Source organism: Oncorhynchus keta, chromosome 31 (genome assembly GCF_023373465.1).
Source record: "Oncorhynchus keta strain PuntledgeMale-10-30-2019 chromosome 31, Oket_V2, whole genome shotgun sequence".
NCBI classification, from domain to species: Eukaryota; Metazoa; Chordata; class Actinopteri; order Salmoniformes; family Salmonidae; genus Oncorhynchus; species Oncorhynchus keta.
The window spans coordinates 24,041,753-24,061,880 of record NC_068451.1 but is presented as its reverse complement, the minus strand read 5'-3'; the positions used below and the strand labels follow the sequence as shown (position 1 = coordinate 24,061,880).

The 20,128-nt window shown below is 43.0% G+C and overlaps 1 protein-coding gene and 1 long non-coding RNA gene across 9 annotated transcripts; one reads left to right on the top strand and one right to left on the bottom strand.

Annotated features, from left to right (window-relative positions):
• Positions 1-1,727: 1,727 nt before the first annotated feature.
• On the bottom strand, positions 1,728-4,764 carry LOC118371296 (uncharacterized). Its single transcript, XR_008088107.1, has 2 exons — positions 3,568-4,764; positions 1,728-2,051 (listed from the first exon to the last, which is right to left on the bottom strand). It is a non-coding gene; the product is annotated as an uncharacterized LOC118371296 (long non-coding RNA).
• Positions 2,770-13,526, top strand: LOC118371295 (platelet-activating factor acetylhydrolase IB subunit alpha1-like). 8 transcript variants are annotated; one of them, XM_035756697.2, is made up of 6 exons: positions 4,926-5,061; positions 5,767-5,859; positions 6,051-6,140; positions 6,330-6,446; positions 6,666-6,788; positions 12,142-13,526. In XM_035756697.2, the coding sequence occupies exons 2-6, from the start codon at positions 5,779-5,781 to the stop codon at positions 12,400-12,402; spliced, it is 672 nt and encodes a 223-aa protein (XP_035612590.1). In that variant the 5' UTR covers positions 4,926-5,061; positions 5,767-5,778; the 3' UTR covers positions 12,403-13,526. The 8 variants fall into 8 exon arrangements, with proteins under 8 accessions (XP_035612591.1, XP_035612590.1, XP_052346024.1 ...); XM_052490064.1 differs by lacking the exons at positions 4,926-5,061; positions 12,142-13,526 and adding exons at positions 5,084-5,300; positions 8,119-12,135; XM_035756692.2 differs by lacking the exon at positions 4,926-5,061 and adding an exon at positions 5,094-5,300.
• Positions 13,527-20,128: the final 6,602 nt, after the last annotated feature.

Here is a 20,128-nt window from a genome sequence, read left to right as displayed (position 1 = left end):
GGAACTGATAAACAAATACTTCATGACAACAGACAAATCCAAATAACCAAACAAATTAGTGAGTCCAACGTCTCATCACGGTACTGTTTGTCACTAGACAGCTCTCTTGTGGTTCTCTGCTCAGACATAACTCAATTCATACAGGTACACGGTATCTTGGATGTGCAGGTATAAAACTGTTTGGTCATCGCAATCCAACACATCGCTCCATTGTTGTGTTCCATGTGTACTCTTGCTGCACCCATTAGTTAGAGTACATTAATCAATCACACACACACACACACACACACTGGAACACACACTAGATGTTTTGACAAGCTACAGCTAAAGGTCAATTATTTTATTATCTTGGTTAAAAAAAACGTCTTTTCAGAGCCATCATGAAGACACACTTCAGTGGTTGGAAGTTGCAAACAAAGAAGCAATGTCCATAAGCTTAAGGTTTCATTGGTTTTTAATGCATAGCATTTTGACATCACACATTCCTATTTGTAAGTCGCTCTGGATAAGAGCGTCTGCTAAATGACTTAAATGTAATGTAAATGTATTTTCCACAATCCAAGATTGTGTTGTTAACCATCGTCGTAAGCAGTATATACAAACAGTCAAAGCAGCCTTTTATAAGGAGTCTTGGGTCTCGTGGGGTGACTGCCTTTGAATAAAGAGTGCAAAAAAATAATAAGCTAGCTACAACACATGCATACACACGGACTACAGTATCATCCAAGTCAAATAACGACCAGTCTCTGCCCTACTATGCATATTTTGGTACAGCCAAAATACGACATATTCAGGGAATCTTCACATGTAACAACAAGCAACGGTGGTAAACAGATACTGGAAACAAGTAATGCTTTAACAGTGGAGCCAAACAACGCCTTGTTTTATCGTCAACATAAATGGTCTGTGTCTAAACCCATATGACACCATTAAAGGGACTTTAAATTATATTATTAGTAACCAATCAGATCACTAGGACTGTATATGTTTTCAAAGTGCAGAGAAAAAGACAGGAAATGCGGTAATTTGACAGAGGAAACAAAACAAACCTTTAGTATGGTAGCTTTTCAGATTCTCCTAACCTTTCTGTGGGGAAGCTCTTATAATGTATCTATCAGCCAGAGGAGAGAGATTCTGGTATATTATTCATCACATCCACCATACAGCATGAAACTGAAGAGAAGGATAATCTCTCAAATCAGCTCAATCAAATCAGTTGGTGATAAGCAGTCAAATCTGACGAGCAACACAGATGTTTGAGCCTATTAGTGCTTAGCGGTCCTCTACTCTTAGCGGTCCTCTACTCTTAGCGGTCTTCTACATTTTTTTAACTAGGCAAGTCAGTAAAGAAATGCTTATTTACAATGACGGCCTAGGAACAGTGGATTAACTGCCTTGTTCAGGGTTAGAACGATAGATTTTTACCTTGTCAGCTCGGCGATTTGATCCAGCAACTTTTCAGTTACTAGTCCAACGCTCTAACCACTAGGGTACCTGCCGCCCCATACATTATGGTCCAATAGAATGGAGTAGTGCAGTGGTTACCAACCCTGGTTCTAGAAAGCCTTTAGTGCAGGCTTTTCTTCCAGCCCACTCGTTGCTGTGGTTAGCAATGATAATTGAGTCCATAAAGTATGCAGTTCATAATTTAAGTTTGTGTTATCAAAAAGGTTAATGGTTGTAAAGGGGATATTCGAGGTGAACAAAAGGGAGAGCAGTCAATCATATTAATCTAAATAATTTCAGTTTATTACAAGAATTCACAGAGAACATCTCCAGAACAGAAGCCAAGAGGAATGTCTAACAAGCTTCTCTGAGAAGGCACTTATATATTAATCCCACAGCAATGAGTGTTGAGTAAACACCAGCCCGAGAGGCTTGTAGGAAGTCACAACATCAGCGGCTACAGAATCACAGTGTCAGAGATATTTATCAGTGTGTCCTCTGCAAGTCAGCTTGTCTTTGATGAGTTGGACTATGGCCATGATGCCTCCACAGATCTGCTCTGCAGTGTGACCATGATTATTGGTGCCCACCCACAGCACCACAACCTGATGAGGCAGAGACAAACATCAACTTGGTGGGCAGTTTCATTCATACCACTTGACTTAAAAGCATGTTCAATGATAGATACTGAAAGTGCTTTTTGGCCCAGGAAAATGCTTGGGACCATGGGTCTGTGCAGCCATTAGGGTTTAAATCTGAACAAGGAGTAGTGTATGATCAACTCTAATGTAATGTATTAACGCGTTGTCTGTGTGTACACATACCTTTGGGCTGATGTGGGCCAACTCTCCATTGCTCAATCTCCACAAGGCATTCTATGTTGCGTCACCTACTCAGCAAACTGGATGCAGTCTATCACAGTGCCATCCGCTTTGTAACCAAATCCCCTTATACCACCTACCACTGCAACCTGTATGCTCTCGTTGGTTGGCCCTCGCTACATAATCAGCCAGACCCACTGGCTCCAGGTCATCTATAAGTCTTTGCTAGGTAAAGCTCCGCCTTATCTCAGCTCACTGGTCAACATAACAACACCCACCCGTAGCACCAGAAATGGTCAGCGAGCTAGCTCGTGTTTTGGTTATTTGTGCTAAAGTATTTGTTTCTGCCATCGTTATATATTATTAGGTCCCATAATGCCAGTGTACGCCCATTTGTGAATAGGGTTACACATTTCACTTGGAATTGTTTTGCGGTGTTCTACTGTAGCTACCCATAGTTAGTTGCTTTGTTGATTCACATACAATAAGCATCAATCCATCAGCTCTAATCTATTGAGACATAATTTCTACTTTGATTCTTTCTGACACAAGACAGACAAAGTGATGAGCTCAGAAGACTCCAACCCCGCCGCCACACCCACTCCTGGCGTGGACACCCAGGGAGATGGGCGATGGATGTCTTTGGTGTGTATCCTGCTGTTTGCCTCACCATTACATTACATCTGCCATTTTAGAATAACAGCAGCAGTTATAGTCTTGGAAGGTCAATTTCCTCTCGTGTCCTGATTCAGAGTGGTTAGGTTAAATGTGGAAGACACATTTTGGGTTGAATGCATTGACTAGGTCCTCTACTCTTAGCGGTCCTCTACTCTTAGCGGTCCTCTACTCTTAGCGGTCCTCTACTCTTAGCGGTCCTCTACATTTAACAAGGCAAGTCAGTAAAGAAATTCTTATTTACAATGATGGCCTAGGAAGAGTGGATTAACTGCCTTGTTCAGGGTTAGAACGATAGATTTTTACCTTGTCAGCTCAGTGATTTGATCCCCTTTCGGTTACTAGTCCAACGCTCTAACCACTAGGGTACCTGCCGCCCCATACATTATGGTCCAATAGAATGGAGTAGTGCAGTGGTTACTAACCCTGGTTCTAGAAAGCCTTTTTAGTGCAGGCTTTTCTTCCAGCCCAGCATTCAAAACATTCAACGTGATTCAACTGATCAAGAACTAGATCATTATTTGAATCATGGGTTGGAAAAAAAAATAGTACTAAAATACTAAAAAGTGTAGTGAATGTGCTAAAAGCCTGTACTCTTGTGGCTCTCCATGACCAGGGTTTTTACCTCCGATGTAGTGAGTGAGTCATTCGGTCATCGGCCATCAGTTGGTCTTTGGCCTTCAGTTTTCAGCCTGTTTCTCCAGCAGGCCCTTGAGGTGGGCATGTAGCGGCTGGCACACAGCCTGGTAGCCCTGGGGGGTGAGGTGGAGGTAGTCATACAGGTCCTGGTGGGAGATGCTGCCGTCCGAGTGCACAAAGCCAGGGTCTACGTTGAGGAGGGAGGCGTGGGGGAGAGAGGACACAGACTCCTGGACCAGCTTAATGACCTATCTTTCCTCTCCCGTTGGGCATCTAACCCCTGGGCAGCACTCCCTGTGGTTGGAGACATACATGAAAGCACAGGAGGCTGCTGAGGGGAGAAGAGCTCATAATAATGTCTGGAATGGAGCAAATGGAATGGCATCAAACACCTGAAAACCATGTGTGTGATAGTATTCCACTCATTCAGCTCCAGCCATTACCACAAGCTCATTCTCCCAAATTAAGGTCCCACCAACCTCCTGTGCATTGTAATCACTAGATTCCCATGCTAGGAAGGACAAACGTGACAATATGGTTAGTAATGATAATTGAGTCCATCAAGTATGCAGTTCATAATTTAAGTTTGTGTTATCAAAAAGGTTAATGGTTGTAAAGGGGATTTTCGAGGTGAACAAAAGGGAGAGCAGTCAATCATATTAATCTAAATCATTTCAGTTTATTACAAGAATTCACAGAGAACATCTCCAGAACAGAAGCCAAGAGGAATGTCTAACAAGCTTCTCTGAGAAGGCACTCAGCAAACTGGAAGCAGTCTATCACAGTACCATCCACTTTGTAACCAAATCCCCTTATACCACCCACCACTGCAACCTGTATGCTCTCGTCGGTTGGCCCTCGCTACATATTCATCGCCAGACCCACTGGCTCCAGGTCATCTATAAGTCTTTGCTAGGTAAAGCTTCGCCTTATCTGAGCTCACTGGTCAACATAACAACACCCACCCGTAGCACGTGCTCAAGCAGATATATCTCACTGGTCATCCCCAAAGCTAACACCCACTTTGGTCGCCTTTTCGTCCAGTTCTCTGCTGCCAATTACTGGAACGAATTGCAAAAATTGCTGAAGTTGGAGACATATCTCCCTCCCTCACTAACTTTTTTTTTTTAAACGTTAAGAATTTAAAATTTTACCCCCTTTTCGTGGTATCCAATTGTTAGTAATTACTATCTTGTCTCATCGCTACAACTCGAAAGCCCCGCTTCCTCCGAAACACAACCCAACCAAGCCACACTGCTTCTTAACACTTGCGCGTCTCCAACCCAACCCCGTGCACCTGGCCATCTTGGTTAGCGCGCACTGCGCCCGGCCCGCCAGAAAAAAAGTATGGGAATGTAAGCACTCTATTGCTCTGGATAAGAGATTCTGCTAAATGACAAAAACGTCAAATCTGCGCGACGGCGGCGCGCATTTTACCTCGTGAACACCACCGGGCGAGTCCAAATCTAGACATGAGGAGGTAGGCTAGATTTTATCCGCAACTATAATTCCCTTTGGCAGTCACGTTGATAGCCGTAATTTACTGTGAAAATCGTGTTAGGGAGGTATTCATACACATTACTACTTATATGCGTATACATATTACTAGACTGAAAACAAAACGGTATTTTACTGAAGTAGCTCACCTATGAGTGGTCAATGGTACATTACTTGAAATGTTACTTTCAGCAACGTCAGGCGGACGGAACTACCATTACGGTATTGTAAAACAATAATAAATGTTAGCTATTCAGCGATCTCATCTATTAATATGAAAAAGTCTGAACGCCGGTATGTTGATGCACCACATTGCCAATGCATCATTGGTTCGTAGCACTTTATGCTAACTGAATGATTTGCTAGCTACAGTACTGTATAGCTAGCTAGCTGACTATTCCTGTAGCCTGGCTTGAAATATGCCAGGCTACAGAAATGGTCAGCTAGCTAGCTCGTGTTTTGGTTATCTGTGCTAAAGTATTCGTTTCTGCCATCGTTATTCGTTATATATTATTATTAGGTCCCATAATGCCAGTGTACGCCCATTTGTTAATAGGGTTACATATTTCACTTGGAATTCTTTTGCGGTATTCTACTGTAGCTACCCATAGTTAGTTGCTTTATTGATTCACACATCAGCTCTAATCTACCGAGACATAATTTCTACTTTGATTCTTTCTGACACAAGACAGACAAAGTGATGAGCTCAGAAGACTCCAACCCCGCCGCCACACCCACTCCTGGCGTGGACACCCAGGGAGATGGGCGATGGATGTCTTTGGTGTGTATCCTGCTGTTTGCCTCACCATTACATTACATCTGCCATTTTAGAATAACAGCAGCAGTTATAGTCTTGGAAAGTCAATTTCCTCTCGTGTCCTGATTCAGAGTGGTTAGGTTAAATGTGGAAGACACATTTCGGGTTGAATGCATTGACTAGGTATCTCCATTCCTCTCTCCCTCTGCATACAGCATAACCACTTTGTGTCTAACAGCAAGGACAAGGAACCAGATGTCCTGTTTGTAGGAGACTCTCTTGTCCAGCTCTTGTACCAGTTTGAGGTAATCTCTATCCTGGCAGCTGTAATGGGACTGCAAACATTGGTGACGTTTGTTGTTTGGAACTTAAGCTAACATAATTTGCCACATTGAAATATATTCTGATTACAAGTCTTGTCATTGCTGAAGAAAGCACATGTTAGCTGCTATGTTATGCTAGTTGACATAATGGTGTTGATGTGTCTTTGTCAGGTGTGGCGAGACCTGTTTTCTCCTCTCCACGCTCTCAACTTTGGGGTGGGAGGTGATGCAACACAGCATGTCTTGTGGAGATTGAGCAATGGAGAGTTGGGCCACATCAGCCCAAAGGTATGTATACACACAGACAACATGTTAGTATGTTACATTTGAGTTTATCATACACTCCTCATTGTTTCGATTTAAACCCTAATGGCTGCACAGATCCATGGTCCCAAGCCTGTTCCTGGGTCAACAAGCACTTTCAGTATCAACCATTGAACATGCTTTTAAATCAAGTGGTATGAATGAAACTGCTCACCAAGTTCATGTTTGTCTCTGCCTCATCAGGTTGTGGTGCTGTGGGTGGGCACCAATAATCATGGTCACACTGCAGAACAGATCTGTGGAGGCATCATGGCCATAGTCCAACTCATCAAGGACAAGCTGCCGAAGGCTTACACTCTTGTGCTGGTAGGTTGTACTCTACCTCTTTTCTACCACAAATGTGACTTAAACCATTAATGGGAAATGTTTGATTAATAATTTTCCTGTATTTGATTTACTGTTACTAAGTACTGATTGTTCTATCTTTGTCCTTTTTAACTGCCAGTATCAAATGTCTGCCGGTGTTGAATGTTCTGGTTAAAGTTTGCTGCCAGACTTTGCTGAGGACACAATTATTATGTACAGTTGAAGTTGGAAGTTTTACATACACAGCCAAATCCATTTAAACTCAGTTCTTCACAATTCCTGACATTTTAATCCTAGTAAAAATTCCCTGTCTTAGGTCAGTTAGGATCACCACTTTATTTTAAGAATGTGAAATATCAGAATAATAGCAGAAAGATTTATGTAAGCTTTTAATTCTTTCATCACATTCCCAGTGGGTCAGAAGTTTACATACACTCAATTAGTATTTGGTAGCATTGACTTTAAAATGTTTAACTTGGGTCAAACGTGTCAGGTAGCCTTCCACAAGCTTCCCACAATAAGTTGGGTGAATTTTGGCCCATTCTTCCGAACAGAGCTGGTGTAACTGAGTCAGGTTTGTAGGCCTCCTTGCTCGCACCCGCTTTTTCAGTTCTGCCCACAAATTTTCTATGGGGTTGAGGCCAGGACGTGATGGCCACTCCAATACCTTGACTTTGTTGTCCTTAAGCCATTTTGCCACAACTTTGGAAGTATGCTTTTTTGGAAAACCCATTTGCGACCAAGCTTTAACTTCCTAACTTATGTCTTGAGAAGAAGTTTCAATATATCCACATCATTTCCCGCCTCATGATGCCATCTATTTTGTGAAGTGCACCAGTCCTGCAGCAAAGCACCCCCACTACATGATGCTGCCACTCCCGTGCTTCACGGTTGGGATGGTGTTCTTCGACTTAAAAGCCCCCCCCTTTCCTCCAAACATAACAATGGTCATTATGGCCAAACAGTTCTATTTTTGTTTCATCAGACCAGAGGACATTTCTCAAAAAAGTACGATCTTTGTCCTCATCTGCAGTTGCAAACCGTAGGCTGGCTTTTTTATGGCGGTTTTGGAGCAGTGGCTTCTTCCTTGCTGAGCGGCCTTTCAGGATATGTCGATATAGGACTTGTTTTACTGTGGATATAGATACTTTTGTACCTGTTTCCTCCAGCATCTTCACAAGGTCCTTTTCTGTTGTTCTGGGTGGGATTGACTTGCACTTTTTGCACCAAAGTACGTTCATCTCTAGGAGACAGAAAGCGTCTCCTTCCTGAGCGGTAATGACGTTTGTGTGGTCCGATGGTGTTTACTTGCGTACTATTGTTTGTACAGATGAACGTGGTACCTTCAGGCGTTTGGAAATTGCTCCCAAGGATGAACCAGACTTGTAAAGGTCTACAATTTTTTTCTGAGGTCTTGGCTGATTTCTTTTGATTTTTCCCATGATGTCAAGCAAGAAGGCACTGAGTTTGAAGGTAGGCCTTGAAATACATCCACAGGTACACCTCCAATTTATTCAAATGATGTCAATTAGCCTATCAGCAGCTTGTAACGCCATGACATAATTTTCTGGATTTTTCCAAACTGTTTAAAGACGGTGAATTTAGTGTATTTAAACTTCTGACACACTGGCATTGTGATACAGTGAAATAATATGTCTGTAAATAATTGTTGGAAAAATTACTTGTCATGCAAAAAGTAGATAGTAGTCCTAACCAACTTGCCAAAGCTGTAGTTTGTTAACAAGAAATTTGTGGAGTGGTTGAAAAACGGGTTTTAATGACTCCAACCTAAGTGCATGTTAACTTCCGACTTCAACTGTGTCTGTGATACTGCGATTCTGTAGCCGCTGATGTTGTGACTTCCTTCAGGCTGGTGTTTAGTCAACACTCAGTGCTGTGGGATTAATATATTCCAAGATGGCTTGGCACTCAGATGTCTTTGTTCTTGTCTTGTCCCGTGTATATATATCTTTTTTTTTCTTGCATATCTTTTTTATATTTTTCCTAAACATCAACTTCAATATAGTCTCCTGCAACCATCCTCACCCAATGTGGTATGATCTGCTATTTTCTGAAGTATTTTACTTTACTTTCGAACCAGAATCGCCCAACAGAGGCTAGCCAGCTAACTAGCTACTAGGTAGTAGTTAGCTAACCACTGCTAGCGGACATCAGCTAACCTCTAGCTCGGAAATCTCTCGCCAGTTTGCGCCAGTTTGAACATGATTCAAACCAGAGCACACCGGACTTATTTTCTCTCCATATCCCCGGATTCCTACCGCAAGCTCTGAACCTTTTTCACCCAGATCATCGCAGCTAGCTAGCTGCAATCAGAGTTGCTACTCCTAACTAACGTCTCTATCCCAAAGCAAGCACCAATTAGCCTGTCGCTTTCCCTTGTGAGGCCCATCTCCCGGCTAGCTGAAGAGGTCCATCAGCCACTCATTGGGCTGCAATACCTATTTTGCCAATTGGCCTGGACCTCTTTCATTACATGAAGCCCTGTTAATCCATCATGACTGGACTTCTGACGTAATCTGCCCGAGGGTTATTTTTTGCAACAGGCCCCTCTGTCGCGACGTCCCCTGAATGCCCATCTGCTAGCCGCGGCCCGCTAGCTGTCTAGAGCATATCGGACTGTTAGCTGAATTTTCTTGGGCCACTGTACCTATTTTGCCAATTGGACTGGGAACCTTTACTACACAGAACCCTACTAAGCCATCACGGCGAGGCTCCGCATGAGGAGGCTACAACAGACTTCTTCCGTTGCGACGTACCTCTAAGGCCCTTCTGCTAGCTTGCTAGCCCCGGCCCACTGGCTGTCTGAATCGCCGTGTCTCCAGCCAGCTTAACTACTCACTGGACCCCTATGGTCACTCTGCTACGCATGCCTCTCCCTAATGTCAATATGCCTTGTCCATTGCTCTTCTGGTTAGTGATTATTGTCTTATTTCACTGTAGAGCCTCTAGTCCTGCTCAATATGACTTAGCTAAACCTTCAGTTCTATCGCACCCAGAAACATGCTCCTTTTACTCTGTTCCGAACGTACAAGACGACCAGTTCTTATAGCCTTTAGCCGTACCCTTATCCTACTCCTCTGTTCCTCTGGTGATGTAGAGGTTAATCCAGGCCCAGCAGTGATTAGCTCCACTCCCATTCCCCAGGCGCTCTCATTTGTTGACTTCTGTAACCGTAAAAGCCTTGGTTTCATGCATGTTAACTTCTTGCGTCCAAATACACATCTGCTGTCTTCAACCAAGGACTCAGCGATCACTGCCTCATTGCCTGCACCCATAATGGGTCTGCGGTCAAATGACCACCCCTCATCACTGTCAAACGCTCTCTAAAATACTTCAGTGAGCAGGCCTGGCCCGGGTATCCTGGAAGGATATTGACCTCATCCTGTCAGTAGAGGATAACTGGTTATTCTTTAAAGGGCCTTCCTCGCCATCTTAAATAAGCATAAGCCCCATTCAAAATAATTGAACCTGGAACGGATATAGCACTTGGTTCACTCCAGACCTGACTGCCCTTGACCAGCACAAAAAACATCCTGTGGGGTACTGCATTTGCATCAAATAGCCCCCACGATGTGCAACTTTTCAGGGAAGTTAGGAACCAATATACACAAGCAGCTAGGAAAGCTAAGGCTAGATTTTTCAAACAGAAATTTGCATCCTGTAGCACAAACTCCCAAAAGTTCTGGGACACTGTAAAGTCCATGGAGAATAAGAGCACCTCCTCCCAGCTGCCCACTGCACTGAGGCTAGGAAACACTGTCACCACTGATAAATCCACGATAATTGAGAATTTCAGTAAGCATTTTTCTACGGCTGGCCATGCTTTCCACCTGGCTACTCCTATCCCTGTCAACTGCCCTGCACCCCCCACAGCAACTCTCCCAAGCTTCCCCATTTTTCCTTCACCCAAATCCAGATAGCTGATGTTCTGAAAGAGCTGCAAAATCTGGACCCTTACAAATCAGCCGGGCTAGACAATCTGGACCCTCTCTTTCTAGTATTATCTGCCGCAATTATTGCAACCCCTATTACTAGCCTGTTCAATCTCTCTTTCGTATCGTCTGAGATCCCCAAAGATTGGAAAGCTGCCGCGGTCAACCCCTCTTCAATGGGGGAGACACTCTAGACCCAACCTGCTACAGACCTATATCTATCCTACCCTGCCTTTCTAAGGCCTTTGAAAGCCAAGAAAAACAAACGGATCACCGACCATTTTGAATCCCACCGTACCTTCTCCGCTATGCAATCTGACTTCCGAGCTGGTCATGGATGCACCTCAGCCACGCTCAAGGTCCTAAACGATATCAAAACTGTCATTGATAAAGAGAATACTGTGCAGCTGTATTCATCAACCTGGCCAAGGCGTTCGACTCTGTCAATAACCACATTCTTACCGGCAGACGCAAAAGTTGCGGAAGCTGGAGTCTCATATCTCCCTCTCTAACTTCAAGCACCAGCTGTGAGAGCAGCTCACAGATCATTGCACCTGTACATACCCCATCTTTAAATAGCCAATCCAACTACCTCATCCCCATAATGTATTTATTTATTTTGCTCCTTTGCACCCCAGTATCTCAACTTGCACATTCATCTTCTGCACATCTACCACTCGTGTTTAATTGCTATATCGTAATTACCTCACCACTATGGCCTATTTTATTGCCTTACCTCCCTTATCTTGCCTCCATTTGCACACGCAGTATATACTTTCTTTTCTACTGAATTATTGACTGTATGTTTGTTTATTCCATGTGTAACTCTGTGTTTGTGTCAAACTGCTTTGCTTTATCTTGGCCAGGTCACAGTTGTAAATGAGAACTTGTTCTCAACTAGCCTACCTGGTTAAATAAAGGTGAAATAAGAAATATAAGCGCCTTCTAAGAGATTCGTTAGACATTTCTCTTGGCTTCTTTTCTGGAGATGTTCTCCTTGAATTCTTGTAATAAACTGGAAAGATTTAGATTAATATGATTGACTGCTCTCCCTTTTGTTCACCTTTGAAAATCCCTTTTACAACCATTAAACGTTTTGATAACACAAACTTAAATTATGAACTGCATACTTTTTGGACTCCATTATCATTGCTAACCATATTGTCACGTTTGTCCTTGCTAGCATGGGAATCTAGTGATTACAATGCACAGGAGGTTGGTGGGACCTTAATTTGGGAGAATGAGCTTGTGGTAATGGCTGGAGCTGAATGACTGGAATACTATCACACACATGGTTTTCAGGTTTTTGATGCCATTCCATTTGCTCCATTCCAGACATTATCATGAGCTCTTCTCCCCTCAGCAGCCTCCTGTGCTTTCATGTATGTCTCCAACCACAGGGAGTGCTGCCCAGGGGTAAGATGCCCAACTCCCTGCGGGAGAGGAATGCCCAGGTCAACAAGCTGGTCCAGGAGGCTGTGTCCTCTCTCCCCCACGCCTCCCTCCTCAACGTGGACCCCGGCTTTGTGCACTCGGACGGCAGCATCTCCCACCAGGACCTGTATGACTACCTCCACCTCACCCCCCAGGGCTACCAGGCTGTGTGCCAGCCGCTACATGCCCACCTCAAGGGCCTGCTGGAGAAACAGGCTGAAAACTGAAGGCCAAAAACCAACTGATGGCCAATGACCCACTCACTACATCAGAGGTACCCTGGTCCTGGAGAGCCACAATAGTACAGGCTTTTAGCACATTCACTACACTTTTTATTTAGTATTTTAGTACAGCCTTTTGTTCTTTCCCATGATTCAAATAATGATCTAGTCCTTGATTAGTTGAATCATGTTGAATGCTGGGCTGGAAGAAAAGCCTTCTCTTGAAAGGCTTTCCAGAACCAGGGTTGGTAACCACTGCACTACTCTATTCTATGGGACTATATTGTAACTTACCACCAAAATGGTAGAGGACCATTAAAGTTGCTCGTCAGATTTGACTGCTTATCACCAACTGATTTGATTGAGCTGATTTGAGAGATTATCCTTCTCTTCAGTTTCATGCTGTATGGTGGATGTGATGAATAATATACCAGAATCTCTCTCCTCTGGCTGATAGATACATTATAAGAGCTTCCCCACAGAAAGGTTAGGAGAATCTGAAATGCTACCATACTAAAGGTTTTTGTTTCCTCTGTCAAAATACCCACATTTCCTGTCTTTTTCTCTTAACTTTGAAAACATAAACAGTCCTATTGATCTGATTGGTTACTAATAGTATCATTTAAAATCCCTTTAATGGTGTCATGTGTTTAGACACAGACCATGTATGTTGACGATAAAACAAGGTGTCACTTGGCCAGTTGACTCCACTGTTAAAGCATTACTTGTTTCCGGTATCTGTTTACCACCATAACTTTTAGTTTCTTGTGAAGATTTCCCCGGAATATGTCTTATTTTGGCTGTACAAATATGAGGAATGAAGGGGAAGGGTATGGTATATTTGGAGTGAATGATGAGGGCATTTCAATGTAGCGCTGAGACTGGTGGGTATTTGGCTTGGCTATGATATTATACTACAGTCGGTGTGTATGGATGTGTTGTAGCTAGCTTATACTCTTTATTCAAAGGCAGTCACCACACGAGACCCAAGACTCCCTATACAAGGCTGCTTTGACTGTTTGTATATACTGCCTGTGTAGTCCTACCTGCCTCTGTATCTTGAATGTTGATTGTGGAAAATCTGAATATGTGATGTCAAAATGCAATGCATTAAAACCAATGAAAGCTTACACTATGGACATTGCTTCTTTGTTTGCAGATTCCAACCAATTGAGTGTTTGTGCACGATGGCACTGCAAAGAATAGTTTTTAAACCAAAATAATAACATAATTGACCTTCAGCTGTAGCTTGTCAAAACGTCCTCTGTGTGTGTGTTTGATTGCTTAATGTTCTCAAACTAATGGGTGCGGTAAAAGTTGTTAGGTTCTTATTTTTCAGAGGAAATAACCCATGGACACTAGACGCTTTAACCAAGTTTAATTCTTCCCAAAGGTTCTGGTCAGCTGTAATCAGATAGCAAAACGTTTTTTTCCATCACAGTTACATACATCCTACTTAAGACACTCCCTCACTCCATTCCTTAAAGTTTTAGCCCAACAGGAAGAAGGTAACCAGATACTAAACACTGATTACTTCCTTAAGGGGAACTGACCTCACTCCTCACATCCTGACCTCAACCCCTCCTTCACCTAATCCACAGATATCCATCTGTCTTCCCTATATCAACATGTCACTCTCCTCTCCATCAAACACATTCTAAAGCCTTCTGGCTTTCTACAGACTTTCTATTCAAGGCTTCTTCTCTATCAGTTATTTAATATCTCAATGTTCAATTGTTAGCCGATTCCAACAGATTACACATGGAACACAATAATGGTGAGATTTATTGAATTGGGATGACCAGTTTTATACCTGCGTGTGATGTTCTGCGCACATCCAAGATACTGTACCTTGAGTTGTGTCTGAGCAGAGAGCCGTCTAGTGACACAGTGCTGTGATGAGATGTTGGACCCACTCCTTCGTATGGTTAGTTGATCGTGTCAGTTGTCAAGAAGTATTTATTTACCTATTCCATCATATAGCTTCTAACATGCCTGAAAATGGAAGCTCAAGAGACCAAGTGTAAATATCTGTTTTTAAGTTAGTCTTCTGAGAATCAGATTACATCTGATCAGATTACAAATTGGTCTTCTGAGAATCTGATTACATCGACATGGGGGTGAATGATCCAGCCAATCCAGTTTAGCGGTGTGGAGCCCAATTCTGTGACTGATTAGTGGAATCCAGCGAGCACCAAACCGTTATACTGTGAAAGAATGTTCATGTCCTGTGATAGTCAATGTGAGATTTGACTAGGTGCAAACAGAACTTCTCTAACCCTTTCACACAAACTATAATTTTAGTTTGCTCTAATCGCTTGAATGATGATCTGGGCAGCATATTGACATATCAGATCAATGACGCTTTAATTTCCTCGTTGTTTTGCTAGAGGAACATTTGATCATTGTCTTAATGTATGCCAAGGAGACACAATCACAGTGTCTGGCTGAATGTTTCAAGCGGCCTTCAAGTCTTCAGGTAAACATTCTATTTAATGAACGTTATTTGTTAGTTTGCTCTCAAAGAAGGTATATTTATTGAACATAAGGCAGAAGAGTGTTTTGCCATAGTGTCTATCACAGATCAGTATCATAAAGGGCCCTCATCCACCTGTCAGGCTGACTTCACTCATCAGTAACACTATGAGGTGTTGTTTTGGCAAATGTCCACTCTTTCCAAAACGATTGGCGTAAAAACACAAGCCACAAGGCAGGTGTTGGTTTAGGTAGGGGCACGCGCTTCATACATCATGGCCGATTTAATCTCAGACTGAGATACACATCTATATGAAGGGCTGAAGTAACTGCAGAGGGTAGCTGTTCATTCAGTTGCAGCGGCAGATGTTTTATTGCACATTCACAAGGATATTGTGGCCAGAGGAATGGGAATAAAGATGCTTTTGCTGTTCTGTGTATTGGCATCCACTGGCCAAGGGCAAGGTAAAGTATGGAACATTCTGTGTGATTTACTGTTGCATGTATTTGGCTTTATCATGTACAGTGAGTTATAGCAGGTTACATTTATTACAGCTGCTACTGGTGTGCATTATTTGAGGTGTCTGTGAAAGAACTACATTTAGCTCTTAACTCAGGGAGTCTTATGGACATCTGCATTTGATTGTTTCTTTCTGATGTTTTGAGTGTTTCATGAAGCGCTGCAGACAGAGATAGCCATCTCATAGTAGTTACATACAGACATTCATAAATATCAAACATACAGACATACATAAATATCAAACATACAGACATATCCATCGTAGTTTCCGAGAACAATAACGACGAATACATCGAGACGGTAACTGAGTTTATCAGGAAGTGTATAGGAGATGTTGTATCCACTGTGTATCCACTATTAAAACCTACCCTAACCACAAACTTTGGATAGATGGCAGCATTCTTTGCAAAACTGAAAGTGCCAACCGTCGAATTAAACCATGGCAAGGTGACTGGGAATATGGCAGAATACAAACAGAGTAGTCATTGACTCTTCAAGGCAATCAAACAGGCGAAAACAACAGTATAGAGACTAAATGGAGTCGCAATTCTACGGCTCAGACATGAGACGTATGTGGCAGAGTCTAAAGACAATCACAGACTACAAAAGGAAAAACATCCACGTCGCGGACACCGACATCTTGCTTCCAGACGAGGTAAACACCTTCTTTGTCCACTTTGATGATAATACAGTGCCACTGACGTGACCCGCTACCAAGGACTGTGGGCTCCCCTCTGGCCAACGTAAGACATTTGAACGTGTTAACCCTCGCAAGGCTGCTGGCCCAGACGGCATCCCGAGCCTCAGAGCATGCGCAGACCAGCTGGCATATTAAATCAGCTGGCACATATTCAATCTCTCCCTATCCCAGTCTGCTGTCCCCACATGCTTCAAGATGGCCACCATTGTTCCTGTACCCAAGAAGACAAAGGTAACTGAACTAAATGACTATTGCCCCGTAGCACTCACTTCAGTCATCATGAAGTGCTTTGCGAGACTAGTCAAGGACCATATCACCTCCACATTACCTGTCACCCTAGACCCACTTGCATTTGCTTAACGCCCCAATAGGACAACAGACGATGCAATCGCCATCACACTGCCCTATCCCATCTGGACAAGAGGAATACCTATGTAAGAATCCTGTTCACTGACTATAGCTCAGCATTCAACACCATAATACCCTCCAAGCTCATCCTTAAGCTCGAGGCCCTGGGTATGAACCCCTCCCTGTGCAAATGGGTACTGACCTTCCTGACGAGCCACCCCCAGGTGGTGAACGTAGGAGAAAACCCCTCCACTGATCCTCAACACTGGGGCCCCACAAGGGTGGGTGCTCAGACCTCTCCTGTAGTCCCTATTCACCCATGACTGCGTGGCCAATCACGCTTCCAATTCAATCATCAAGTTTACAGACGACACAACAGTAGTAGGCTTGATTACCAACAACCACGATACAGTCTACAGTGAGGAGGTGAGTGTGGTGCCAGGAAAATAACCTCTCACTCAACAAAACAAAGGAGATGATCGTGGACTTCAGGAAACAGCAGAGGGAGCACTCTACTATCCACATTGACGGGACTGCAGTGGAGAAGGTGGAAAGTTCCTCTGCGTACTTATCACTGACAAACTGAAATGGTCAACCCACATAGACAGTGTGGTTAAGAAGGCGCAACGGTGCCTCTTCAACTTCAGGAGGCTGAAGAAATTTGGCTTGTCAACTAAAACCCTCACAAACTTTTACAGATGTACAATTGAGAGCATCCTGTCAGGCTGCATCCCCACCTGTTACGGCAACTGCACCGCCCACAACCGCAGGGCTCTCCAGATGGTGGTGTGCTCTGCACAACGCATCACCAGGGGAAAACTACCTGCCGTCCAGGACAGATACAGCACCTGTCAGGAAGGCCAAAAAGATAACCATCCTTGGTTAACCACCCAAGCCACTGTCTGTTCACCCCGCTATCATCCAGAAGGCAAGGTCAGTACAGGCGCATCAAAGCTGGGACCAAAAGACTGAAAACAGCTTATATCTCAAGGCCATCAGACTGTTAAACAGCCATCACTAGCGCAGAGAGGCTGCTGACTAAATATACACACTTGAAATCAATGGCTACTTTAATAAAAGGAACACTAGTCACTTTAATAGTTTACATATCTTGCATTACTCATCTCATATGTATATACTGTATTCTATACCATTCTACTGTATCTTGGTCTATGCCGTGCTGACATTGCTCGTCCATATATTTATATATTCTTAATTCCATCCCATCTGTCTGTAAACAATTGTTTACAGGCAGATTATTTCACTTATAATTCACTGTATCATAATTCCAGTGTGTCAGAAGTTTACATACACTAAATTGACTGCATTTAAACAGCTTGGATAATTCCAGAAATTGATATCATGGCTTTAGAAGCTCCTGATAGGCTAATTGACATCAATTGAGTCAATTGGAGGTGTACCTGTGGATGTATTTCAAGGCCTACCTTCAAACTCAGTGCCTATTTGCTAGACATCATGGGAAAATCAAAAGAAATCAGCCAAGACCTCAGAAACAAATGGTTGACCTCCGCAAGTCTGGTTCTTCCTTGGGAGCGATTTCCAAACGCCTGAAGGTACCATGTTCATCTGTACAAACAATAGTATGCAAGTATAAACACCATGGGACCACACAGCAGTCATTACCACTCAGGAGGAGACGCGTTCTGTCTCCTAGAGATGAACGTACTTTGGTGCGAAAAGTGCAAATCAATCCCAGAACAACAGCAAAGGACCTTGTGAGATGCTGGAGGAAACAGGTTCAAATGTATCTACAGTATATCCACAGTAAAACGAGTCCAATATTGACATATCCTGAAAGGCCGCTCAGCGAGGTAGAAGCCACTGCTCCAAAACCCCCGTAAAAAAAAAGCCAGCCTACGGTTTGCAACTGCACATGAGGACAAAGATCGTACTTTTTGGAGAAATGTCCTGAGTTCTGATGAAACAAAAACAGAACTGTTTGGCCATAATGACCATCATTATGTTTGGAGAAAAAAGGGGGAGGCTTGCAAGCCGAAGAACCCCATCCCAACCATGAAGGATGGGGGTGGCAGCATCATGTTGTGGGGGTGCTTTGCAGCAGGAGGGACTGATGCACTTCACAAAATAGATGGCATCATGATGAGGGAAATTGTGTGGATATATTGAAGCAACATCTCAAGACATCAGTCAGGAAGTTAAAGCTTGGTCGCAAATGGGTCTTCCAAGTGGACAATGACCCCAAGAAAACTTCCAAAGTTGTGGCAAAATGGCTTAAGTACAACAAAGTCAAGGTATTGGAGTGGCTGTCACAAAGCCCTGACGTCAATGAAAATCTGTGGCTAGAACTGAAAAAGCATGTACGAGCGAGGATGCCTACAAACCTTACTCAGTTACACCAGCTCTGTCAGGAGGAATGGGCCAAAATTCACCCAACTTACTGTGGGAAGCTTGTGGAAGGCTACCTGAAACGTTTGACCCAAGTTAAACAATTTAAAGACAATCCTACCCAAATGCTAATTGAGTGTATGTAAACTTCTGACCCACTGGGAATGTGATGAAAGAAAGAAATGCTGAAATAAATCATTCTCTCTACTATTATTCTGACATTTCACATTCTTAAAATAACGTGGTGATCCTGACTGACCTAGGACAGGTCATTTTTACTAGGATTAGATGTCAGGAATTGTGAAAAACTGAGTATAAATGTATTTGGCTAAGGTGTATGTAAACTTCCAACTTCAACTGTCTCTTATTTTACCTAATTTGCACTCACTGTATATAGACTTTTTTTTCTACTGTATTATTGACAGTTTGTTTTGTTCATTCCATGTGTAACTCTGTGTTGTTGTATGTGTCGAACTGCTATGCTTTATCTTGGCCAGGTCGCAGTTGCAAATGAGAACTTGTTCTCAACTAGCTTACCTGGTTAAATAAAGGTTAAATCTTTTTAAAAATATATAAAAAAAATATCCATCATACAGACTCATCAATCATTGAAAAATATCCATCATACTTACTGTACATATCCATTCTGACCAACCTCTCTCAACCTCTCTTCCAAGGGATTCTCGAAACTGATATACAACGTTCAGGTGTCAGTGAAACTACAGGTAATGTGTAGGATCCAGGGAGAGTTGGAGACCAGAACAACCCCCCCAGACACCATGACAGACTGTGTGACTGTAAGGGTAAGGGATTAGGAAGTAATTGCTAATTGTCCATTATGTATATTTTAAGTGTATACAGTAGTTTGTGTTTAAAAAAATAAATACATTACAATCCTAGCTTGTTTGTCAGTCTGTTTCTTACAACCCATGATAGTAATGTTTTTGGCAATTAGTTGGCAGAAACTGCATGGTACTCAGGCTAATACAGCAGTTTACTTTGTGTCATTCAGGGAGGAGGAGAGAGGGTTTGAGTGGAGGCTGCCTCTGCCAGGAGTCTGCCAAATCCTACCGCAAGCCCAGGAAGGCCTGTGAGCAGCCTTATATTTCTGTAACACTAACAGCAGTACATTGAAGAGTTACTACAATACTTGTTACAGTGGACTCTCTCAAAGTCACCAATCGGTGTATCTCTCTCCCATCCCATCCTCTCTGACCTATGCACAATCCAGTTGTGGCAATGTGCCTAAAGAAAGGATTTACAAATCAGTGGAAATGCCAGAAGATCATGGAAAAAGTAGAGAGGTCAAAGGGTGACCAAGG